This window comes from Cervus elaphus, chromosome 1 (assembly GCF_910594005.1).
Source record: "Cervus elaphus chromosome 1, mCerEla1.1, whole genome shotgun sequence".
In the NCBI taxonomy this organism is placed as follows: domain Eukaryota; kingdom Metazoa; phylum Chordata; class Mammalia; order Artiodactyla; family Cervidae; genus Cervus; species Cervus elaphus.
In genome coordinates, this window is record NC_057815.1 from 91,379,223 (window position 1) to 91,390,991 (window position 11,769).

The following is an 11,769-nucleotide window of genomic DNA, read 5'->3' on the forward strand; positions in this document are numbered from 1 at the left end:
GAATCAATCAGTTCTATTTTAGGAATTCCATTTAATGGGCTAAAAATTTTCTTTTATTCACATATTCCTCACTAGATACAATGAAATGGGCTAGTATTCATGTTGAATTAGTCTTTAGATGCTGACATAAAACTGATCATATATATGAAGATGGATTAATTAGATCCATGTTTATTAATCTCTGAATTAATGGTAGTCCACTGACACCCTATTTTAACTATATTTCTGACTATATTTGCTGCCATTTTGCTGCTCATAAGCAACAAGTCAAAAGAAGTCTGAGTGAATTGATAAAGTATGCCAGGAGCACACATATTTAAGTCTTTCATATTATGCAAGAATTATCCTAATTTTTTCACTATGATAATTTTTCTTAACATGGCATAGTGCTTTACAAATACCATCCTGAACAACAGAGGAATTATGTAGGCTTTATTTTTCCATTCTGAAATATTGTCACATAAGAACATTTTACAATGGCAGCAAGAAAATTGAAGACCATCAGAGGTTTTTAATTTTATAATTGCAAAGGATAATATGTCTCTTTCAGTACATTATGGTATTTTAAATACATGGTCACATCCTAGTTTTCTTAACAAACTAATTTAGTGCTTTAGCCTTCAGGAAACCAGATCAAAAGCAGATGAAATAGTCGACTAGCAAGAACTTAGAGCTTATTCTTTCTAGTGAAATTAATAGGCATGTCTTATTACTCATGGGAAATAGATGGGGAAACAGTGGAAATAGTGTCAGATTTTATTTTGGGGGGCTCCAAAATCACTGCAGATGGTGATTGCAACCATGAAATTAAAAGATGTTTACTCCTTGGAAGTAAAGATATGACCAACCTAGATAGCATATTAAAAAGCAGAGACATTTCTTTGCCAACAAAGGTCCATCTAGTCAAGGCTATGGTTTTGCCAGTGGTCATGTATGGATGTGAGAGTTGGACTGTGAAGAAAGCTGAGTGCCAAAAAATTGGTGCTTTTGAACTGTGGCATTGGAGAAGACTCTTGAGAGTCTCTTGGACTGCAAGGAGTTCCAACCAGTCCATCCTAAAGGAAATCAGTCCTGAATATTCATTGGAAGGACTGATATTGAAGCTGAAACTCCAATACTTTGGCCAACTCATGTGAAGAGTTGACTCATTGGAAAGGACCCTGATGCTGGGAGGGATTGGGGGCAGGAGGAGAAGTGGGTGACAGAGGATGAGATGGCTGGATTGCATCACCGACTCGATGGACATGAGTTTGAGTAAACTCAGGGAGCTGGTGATGGACAGGGAGGCCTGGTGTGCTGTGATTCATGGGGTTGCAAAGAGTTGGACACGACTGAGCGACTGAACTGAACTGAACTTATAGTATATTATCTTAATGTTCAAAGCCATTTTATGGACCGTCCAAACAAACATGTGTATATGTGTTCAATATGTTAACTATATTCTGATATACATTTGTAAGCTACTTATCAAACCCTCGTTTAATTTTGTACTACTGACTTATAATTAGCAGTGAAAAAGTGTTGTCTTCTATTTTTAGTTTATTATATATTTGTTTATTTGATCTTCCAGACAACATGTAGTGCTTTGTTTATATAATGCAATGCTCAAAAGCAAAGAATTCTGATAAACAGGGTTATATAAAGTAATCTTTTAAATAGGTGGTTTTTTGTGAACAACAAAGAGACAAAGAGGTGTATTTAACCAGAGCTAAGAGTAAGGAAAATGGGAAGGAAATTGGTGTGCAGAGAGTCACAGAAGACTCTACAGCTGATCATGAAGCACAAGTATGTACTTTACTGTGATTCTGTCCACTGTCCCTCAACTTCTTTTACTCTTTTTTTTAAACTGTATTGAGATAAAATTGACAACATGCTTATGCTATAGGGCATGAAGATTTAATATATGTGTACATTGTGAAATAATTACTACAATAAAGTTAGTTAACACATTCATCAATTTACATAGCTATCATTTTGAGTGTGCATACCATGAAAACCTTTAAGAACTACTCTCTCAGCAAATGTCAGTCTTACAATACACAATTTTAACTAGAGTCACAGTGCACATTAGACCCCCCAGAACTTATTCATTGAGTAACAGAAAGTTTGTAAACTTTAATCAACAGCACCCATTGCTCCCACTGTTCAGCCTGTAGCAATATCCAATCTATTCTCTAGTTCTATGTGACTGACCAGTTGGATTCTACATGTTTGTGAGACCTGTACAGTACTTGTCTTCCTCTGTATGAATTATTTCACTTAGCATATGCTCCTCATGGTTCTTCCATGTTGCAGCCAATATGACTTCTTCTAACAGGCATGGACTTGTACACTTCAAGATCTGAGTAACTGTCAGATCCTCTGCCTGCTATTTTTTCATTTCCCAAATTGAATCCTTTTCTGATTTGACTGAATATCCAAAGATGCCTTTTCTTTAGACTGGTTTTAGATATTTTTACTTTTGAATAATAGACCACTATGTGTTATCTCATGATGAATTTCAGGCTTATTATGAATTACTTGACTATTTAGTTAATACATTATTAATACTAGCTTATATTTAACTGTATTTAAACTACAAGATGTATTGTAGTACATAAAGAACTGAAAAGCTCAAAGATCAATTAACAAAATGCACTATATATCTTAGTGTAATTTAAATAGTGCTTGACTAAAAACTGAACAAAATTAATATATTGAAAAAGTCAGAAAAATTTTTCCCAGAAACTGATGCCATATACAAATTCAGGAAATATAAAGAAGCATGACAGGTGGGGGAAATAGCAATATACTTCAAATAGAAATTATGTTTCTCATGTAACCTACCATTTAATTTTAATAAATCAACAATCACCATATATGTATGGATGTGTATGTGTGCACATACACAAAATATAAATTTTTAAAACCACTTATTCTTCAATTTTTTCAGGGTTTGTTTCACATCCTTATTCCTTAGGCTGTAAATCAGAGGGTTTAACATGGGAATCACAAGGGTGTAAAACAAAGAGGTCATTTTGTCTTCATCTAGAGAGTAGGAAGAACTTGACCTGAAATACATGAAGAGCATTGTTCCCTGGAAAATTGCCACAGAGGTTAGGTGAGAGATGCAGGTAGAGAAAGCTTTGATTCCCCCTTTGGCAGAGTGGATCTTCAAGACTGATAGGATAATATAACAATAAGAGACAAGAACTCCTGAAATTGTACTCAGTTCAATGAAGCCAAAAGCAGTAAATATCAGTAACTCATTGACCTGTGTATCTGAGCAAGATAGCAATAGAAGAGGAGCAACATCACAAAAAAAGTGATTAATCTCATTTGACCCACAGAAACACAAGCGGAAGGCTAATGTCATGTGTATCAAAGTCTCTGCTACGCTCACCAGGTAAACCCCCGCCATGAGCAGGGAGCACAGCCTGCTGGACATGCTGACCGCATAGAGCAAGGGGCTGCTGACGGCCTTGTACCGGTCATAGGCCATCACTGCCAGCAGGAGACACTCACAGTCTATAAAGGTATAGAGCACCAGTAATTGCAGGGCACAGCCATAGAAGGGAATCGATCTGTTCTTAGCAAATATGTCCACGAGCATCTTGGGGCCGACGGCTGTGGAAATGCTGAGGTCACAGAAGGAGAGGTGGCTGAGGAAGAAGTACATGGGTGTGTGCAGCTGGGGATCCGTCCGAATCAGGGTTATCATTCCGAGATTTGCCAGAAGAGTAACGAGATAAACAAGGAGAAACACGGTAAATAGAATCACTTTGTTCTCAGTGTTATCCGTAATTCCCAAGAAAATGAATTCGGTTAAGGAGGAGCAATTCCCCGTGTCCATTCTTCTTTGTTCTTGTGTAAACTTTTGGAGAAAATGATCAAGAAAATGATACTTGTATGTGTAACACTTTTCGGCATCTACAAAATGTCACAAGATAGAATATCTTCTCTGTAAGTGTCTTTTTATACTTAGAAAATTATTCAGTCATGCACCCACTCTTTAAAGAGGCATGACTATTCTGCAATAATAAAAAAGTACCTGAGAAAGACCTTTGAGAAACTGGATGTAAATCTACATGTCATTTAGGAGGTTTTTTACTTTCTGTAAGCTCTTCTCTGAGTGTTAGTTTCTTCATCCCAGGGAATAGATTTAGAGAAATTTAACTCTTTACCTCCTGAGAAAAACCCAGAAGAGACACCAGTGTTAGAGAGACCAAACTGTAAGACATAGGACTGAGCATCTATGATGGCTGAAAATAGTCACTTAGGTACAAAAAACAATAACAATTTTTATGTTTCTCAAAAAAGAATGATTGGTTTCAGAGAATTTGACTTAGTTCGAGAAACAGTGAGTATATCAATGACTAGTAATAAAAAATAATTATATTCCTGGTTTTAGTTTATGTTGTGTTCAGTATTTGCTTAGACATGAATTAAGTATTATTGACCTGATTTTCTAGAAATGTATTCTTGCTTCCCTACAATGCTAATTACCTCTTTGTGGAGTGGCAGTTGTCAAAGGGTGACTCTCTTAACAAGTGGAAAAAAGAGCTAAAAGGAAGTGAAAACAACAGAATTTATTGTATGATTCACATCATTTTAGATTTTAAATGGCCTGTTAGTTACTAAAGTGGAAATAAGATGAGGGACAATAATGTTTCTAAAATGCATAGACTTTCCTCTTTGTTATATGTGTGTATGTGTATACATTTTACTGTTTATAAGAATAGAATAGAAGCAATGAACTTTTTTTCCCCTCAGACCTAAGTAAACATGGCATGTGGTTCACAAAGAGATGAATTTGTACATTTTTTATTTTTATTGCAGTACCTACTCTATTTTAATAAAGCAAAAGATGCTTTAAATTCATGTATACATTTTTCCAATGATAAAAAGAGTAAATATTTCCTGTGAAGAAACAGCAAAATAAAATAAATAAACAGTTGCATTATGGATATTAACCAGTTCAGATTCTTGTGATTCTGAGATTGAAATATGCCTAGTTATTGATTTCAGATTTTAATGAAGAGGCAGGCACAATATGGTTCATTTACAATTTTTTTTTCCCTCAAAATGTTAAGTATTTTCTTCTATATTCTTTGAGTTAGGAACTGGAAACCCACCTGAGATGACCAGGTCTTAGCTAGCTGAACAAAAAGCAGATGGCCTCTTATTTTACCAGGTACGTCGGGACTTAAATCCCTGTGCCACTGCCCCCTGCTTTGATCTGACGCAAACATTTCATTAATTATGTTTCTGCTTCTGTGTTTTCTCCTGAGAATTCAGAAGCCACTTAGCACAGGCTGAATTTTCATGCTTCACTAATGTCATCAAATTGATCTACGGTAAAAAGAAAACTGCAATTTTTTTTTTTTTTTTTTGTATGATGTGCTTCACAGTTACCCTGAAATGGTTTCATCCTTCTTTAGGTAAAGAGTAAACCTACTGAAACTCAAAAAGATCCTCCCTCCATTATTTCCGTTTTGTTAGATTTGTTCATAGTGTTTTAGAGTCTCTTCACATTTCATTTAAGGATATTACCACACTTGGTTCATGTTTTCTTTTTTACTGAAATGCAATGTGTACATCATAGAATTCACCCTTCTAATGTATACAGTTCTTTGTTTTTACTATATTTGTAAGGTTCTTAGGTTATCACCAGTCTTTACTGCCACAACATTTTCATCATTACAATAAGAAATCCATATTTATTAGCTGTCACTTTCCCTTCCTTCCTCCCTGAGCCCCGGCAACTACTAATTTACTTTCTGATTCTTTGCTTTCCAATTCTTGGCCTCCTTTTAAACAGAATTATGCAACATGCTTTTTTGTTTGTTTGTTTGCTTGCTTGTTTTTCTTTTCTTTTCTTTTTTTTTTGTTATTCTTTTCATCAGCCTTCTTGTCTTCATTGAAATATTTTCAAGGTTCATCTATATTGCATATTTATATTTCTTTGAATTTTTGCCATACTTCATCTGTTTTGACAAACAACATTAGCAGAAATATTGTAAGTCACTCTGGGTCTTGTCTTGAAGACGACAATATGTGAAAGCCATGAATTACTATTACAACTAGCCATCTGATTAAACAGTGTGGCACATTCTGAGATTACATGAACTGAAAGGGGAGAATTTGGGTTCATCTTTCTAGACATTCTCATCAAGTGTCAATAATTAAAGAACTTGAAACCTAGCCAATCTTTCCACTGAATATTTCATGCAACCTCAGTAAACACTAGAAAGAACAAAATAAGGAGTCAGTGGTCATTCTCTTAAGCAATTTAGTTTTGAAATACAGCTTAGGTAGGAAGAGATAACTAGAACAGTGTGCAAAAATAAATCAGAGAAACAAGCTTCTGAAGATATATAAATGCATGTATATTCAAGGGTTTCCCAGGTGGCTCAGTAGAAAAAAATCTGACAGAAGATGTGAGTTTGATCCCTGGGTCCAGAAGAGCCCCTGGAGTAGAAAATGGCAACCCACTCCAGTATTCTCACCTGGGAACTTTGGGCAGAGGAGCCTGGGAGGCTACCATCCATGGGGTCACAAAGAGTCAGACATGACTGAGCACACATGGTCAGTGGTCATTCTCAAGTTATCTAGTTTTGAAATGCAGTTTATGTAGAAAGAGATAAGTGGAGCAGTGTGCAAAAATAAATCAGAGAAGCAAGCTTTTGAATATATATATAAATACATGCATATTCAAAGACTAAGGAAAAATGTTTGAAAACTATATATATATCTGACAAAGAACATGTAGCCAAAGTATATGAAGAGTCCACACAGACAGTAAGAAAACAAACAATCTAATAAAAATTGAACAAAGAATTTCAACAAATTAAGTCTCATCAAGAAGATGTACACAAAGAAACCCACTTCAGACCTAGAGACACATACAGACTGAAAACTAGGGAATGTAAGAAGATATTACATGCAAATGAAAATCAAAAGAAAGCTGGAAAAGCAATACTTTTATCAGATAAGATAGACTTTAAAATAAAGAATGTTAAAAGAGACAAGGAAAGACACTATACAATGACCACGGGATCAATCCATGAAGAAGACATAACAATTGTAAATATATATGCACTCAACACAGGAACACTTCAATATATAAGGCAAATGCTAATATCTATAAAAGGGGAAATTAGCAGTAACACAATAATAGTGGGGAACTTTAGCACTCAAATTACACCAATGGACGGGTCACCCAGGCAGAAAATTAATAAGTAAACCTATTCTTAAATGACACAATAGACCAGATAGATTTGATATTTGAGGGACATTCCATCTGAAAGAAGCAGAATACACATTCATCTCAAGTAAACATGGAACATTTTCCACAATAGATCATATCATGGATCACAAACCAAGACTTGGTAAATTTTTAAAAATTGAAATAATAACAAGCATCTGTTTCCAATGACAATATGAGAAATCCATTACAAGATAAAGCTGTAAAAAACACAAACATATGGAGGCTAAACTATATGTGACTAAACAACCAATATCACTGAAGAAAACAAAGAGGAAATCAAAAATACCTAGAGACAAATGACAACAAAAACACGAGGACCAAAACCTAAGGTGCTCAGTAAAAGCAGCTCTAAGAAGGAAGCTTATGACAGCACAGTCTTACCCCAGGAAACAGGAAAAATCACAAATCAACAACCTTACATTACACGTAAAGCAACTAGAGAAAGAATAAACAAAACCCAAAGTTAATAGAAAGAACCAAAACATAAAGATCAGAGCATAAATAAATGAAAAATATAAAGAAAATAATAGCAAAGGTCAGTGAAACTAAAAGCCGGCTCTTTAAGAATATGAAGTTGATGAACGTTCAGTCAGACTCACCAAGAAAAGCAAAGAGAAGACTCAAGTCAATAAAATTAGAAATGGAAGATGAGAAGTAACAACTGACATTACAGATATCTTCCATCAGTCATCAGTGATGTGTAAGAGGGATGTGCTATGGAAAGAAGGAAAGTTAGTGATGAAATTAAAAGTGATGAAATTAAGACACTTGCTCCTTGGAAGAAAAGTTATGACCAACTAAGCAGCATATTAAAAAGCAGAGACACTACTTTGCTGACAAAGCTCTGTCTAGTCAAAGCTATGGTTTTTCCAGCGGTCATGTATGGATGTCAGAATTGGACCATAAAGAAAGCTGAGCACTGAAGAATTGATGCTTTTGAACGATGGTGTTGGAGAAGACTTGAGAGCCCCTTGGACTGCAAGGAGATCCAACCAGTCCATCCTGAAGGAGATCAGTCCTGAATATTCATTGGAAGGACTGATGTTGAAGCTGAAACTCCAATACTTTGGCCACCTGATGCTAAGAACTGACTCATTGGAGAAGACCCTGATGCTGGGAAAGATGGAAGACAGGAGGGGAAGGGGGTGACAGAAGATGAGATGGTTGGATGGCATCATAGACTCGATGGACATGAGTTTGGGTAAACTCTGGGAGTTGGTGATGGACAGGGAGGCCTGGCGTGCTGCAGGCTATGGGGTCTCAAAGAGTCAGACATGACTGAGCGACTGAACTGAACTGAAGTGAATCATAAGCTGTGGAAATAGTTTTCCCTACTCTGATTTTACCATTATTTCAAATAATGATGACATGGTCATATTCTTTGTAAGCCAAATTCCAAATAAAATCTGCAAAGTCTGCATGTTCAACAATGCTTTTTAATGTTAAAATCGTATAGAAGTAGCAACAAACTGGATGACAAAATAAAACATTTTTTAAAATAGTAGATATTTGTGCAAAACAATGCTCTTAATTATGAAATCCACACCTACAGAAGCATGCAATTCTTTTCTTTAAAATAAGACCTCTTTTAGTACTCTCCCTTTGACACCATTATTATATTAAATTCTTGCAAAGTACTAATGAGATGTGTCTGTAGTCACAGCTGATTATATTCACAGAAGTTCATATATCAGGTGAAGGTGTGTTGAATACATACATAGCAGAGGAAAGCACCCTTTAAACATCGAAGTGCTCAATCATAACACACATTAAAATATTAAAACTTGCACTTCTGAACAACATTTCCTACCACAAAAGAGCTTCTGCACCAGCTGAAAAGTCACTAAAGAGGTACAATCTACCACCACCAAACACTGTGAAACATGAATGTGTATTTTCTCCTTTAGAATTGTATTCAAGCCTGTGCGATAAAACACAGTTTTTTAAAAAAATTTCACACAGCAATACTTCTGGTGGGATGGTGTAGCTAGCCATGTGCTTTTAAGTAAGCTTCATACTCATTTTAATTTTGTTTTTTAAAAGAATGAAAGGAAAAAATAATAGCTAAATGACTTGCTTTACGTCTGGTAGAGAAGATTGAAAACCAGTGATCCAACTTCTGGGATAGCAGTGTTCCACAATTTTGTAAAACCTTCTTTAGTAAGTAATACACATATATGTAATCTAAAAAAAAATGATACTGATGAACCTTTGCAGGAAAGGAATGGAGACACAGATGTAGGGAATGGACTTACACAGTGGCGGTGGGAGAGAGTGAGATGAATGGAACAGTAGCATCAACATATTTACACGATCAGGAGTGAGATGGTGGGAAGTTGCTGTGTAGCGCAGGGAGCCCAGTCTCAGGTGATGACCTGGAGGGATGGTGTGGGGGAGGGATATAGGAATAATCATGGCTGATCTGTGTGGTGCTGGAGAAGACTCTTGAGAGTCCCTTGGACTGCAAGGAAATCCAACCAGTCCTTCCTAAAGGAAATCAGTCCTGAATATTCATTGGAAGGACTGATGATGAAGCTGAAACTCCAATACTTTGGCCACCTGATGCGAAGAACTGACTCATCAGAAAAGACCGTGATGCTAGGAAAGATTGAAGGCAGGAGAAGGGGATGACAGAGGATGAGATGGTTGGGTGGCCTCACCGACTCAATGGGCATGAGTTTGAGTAAACTCTGGGAGTTGGTGATGGACAGGGAGGCCTGGCGTGCCATAGGGTTGCAAAGAGTTGGACATGACTGCGCGACTGAACTGAACTGAATTGAAAAATACAGTATAAAAAGAAATGGTTAACTTCTAAACTGGGAAATGTAGAGATTTTTAAAAATTTTCTCTGATAACCCTGTGGCCAGTATTTAAAGCATTTTAAAATAAACTCATCACACTACTTTTTCAGTAATAATTTTCTCAGTGCGGCAATCACATCCTTGTTCCGAAGGCTGTATATCACGGGATTGAACACAGGAGTCACTGTGGTGTAGAAGAGAGAGAGCAGCCTGTCCGTTCCTGCAGAGTGTCTGGATTCGGGCCTTAAGTAGGCAATGGCAGCAGATCCAAAGAATAAAAGCACAACCAACAGGTGAGACGAACACGTGGAGAAGGCTTTGGCTAGCCCTCTGGCTGTTGGCAGCCTCAGAACGGTGCAGATGATTTTGATATAAGAGGCAAGGATCAACATAAAAGGTACGCCAACAAACAACAGAGCTACTGCATAGACTGCCAGCTCTTGCACAGAAGTGTCCCCGCAGGCCAGCTTCAGAACGGGGGGCCCGTCACAGAAGAAGTGGATGATCTGCTTCGAATGACAGAAACGCAGAGTGAAGATCCAACACGTTTGCCCCATCTGCACTGGGATTCCACTGACCCAGGAGCCCACAGCCAGCTGGAGGCACCTCTTTGGGGTCATGACCAGGGGGTAGTGCAGGGGGTCACAGATGCCACACAGCGGTCATAGGCCATCACCGCCAGGAGGAAGCACTCAGCAGCTGCAGTACGAGGAAGAAGCACATTTGGGCAGCACAGGCCAGCACAGAAACGCTCCTGTCCTGAGTCCAGAGGTTCACCAGGATCCTAGGGAGAGTGACGGACACGTAACAGATTTCCAAGGAGGAAAAATTTGCCAGGAAAAAATACATGGGTTTCTGCAGAGCTGGGTCAAGCCAAGTTATTATTATTAAGAGGCCATTTCCAATTAAAATAATGATGTAAGTGATGGTGAACACCCCAAATAATAACCCTTGTAGGTTTGGAAGGTCAGAAAACCCCAGTAGTGCAAATTGGATCACTGTGGACATGTTGTCGTTTGCTTCCATCTCTTCATATTTCATCTGTGGGAATGATTCAATCAGAGGCACTGTCATTTCATTTTTATTGACTCTTGTTTTTTGTGTATAAACTAGATTATATGTCTTCTTACTTTTCATTTCCCTATAAAAACCAAACTTATAATGCCAGGTACTCTAAAAGTACAGAGAAGTATACCTTTTTTTTTTTTTTTCATTTATTTTTATTAGTTGGAGGCTAATTACTTAACAATATTGTAGTGGTTTTTGCCATACATTGACATGAATCAGCCATGGATTTACATATGTTCCCCATCCCGATCTCCCCTCCCACCTCCCTACCTTTATTTATCATTAAACCTATCTGAAAGAAAAAACTTCAGTCTCTGTTTTCTCTACCATATATCATTTTATTGCTTTGATTCTGAAGATGTGTGATTGCAGTTTTGCTATTCATCTGAACATTTAAAAATTCAAATTGAAAATTATGTTCAGTTGTAACAATGATTTCATGTTTTCAACTGACATGCTATTTTCACCTCTCTATTCTGTTTTCCATTATTATCAATTCAAAATTAATATTATTCCTGTAAATATTTTGTAAGCCACTTAAAATTGTTTTGGGGATAAAGATAGTTAATTTTTAAAAGGATGATCTTCCAGTGGTATTTCTATATCTTGTTTGTCTTTGACATTATGCATATTTAGCTCATTTACTATAAA

General features: G+C 36.8%; 1 protein-coding gene and 1 pseudogene across 1 annotated transcript; both read right to left on the bottom strand.

Annotated features, from left to right (window-relative positions):
- Window positions 1-2,902: 2,902 nt before the first annotated feature.
- Window positions 2,903-3,838, bottom strand: LOC122673487 (olfactory receptor 5W2-like). Its single transcript, XM_043871361.1, has one exon. The coding sequence runs from the start codon at window positions 3,830-3,832 to the stop codon at window positions 2,903-2,905; it is 930 nt and encodes a 309-aa protein (XP_043727296.1). The 5' UTR covers window positions 3,833-3,838.
- A 6,175-nt stretch (window positions 3,839-10,013) lies between these two features.
- LOC122673358 lies at window positions 10,014-11,091 on the bottom strand (annotated as a pseudogene).
- Between the last annotated feature and the right edge of the window lie 678 nt (window positions 11,092-11,769).

Coding starts and splice junctions, on each gene's coding strand:
- LOC122673487 (XM_043871361.1), bottom strand. CDS start 3,832: ATGGACACGGGGAATTGCTCCTCCTTAACCGAATTCATTTTCTTGGGA.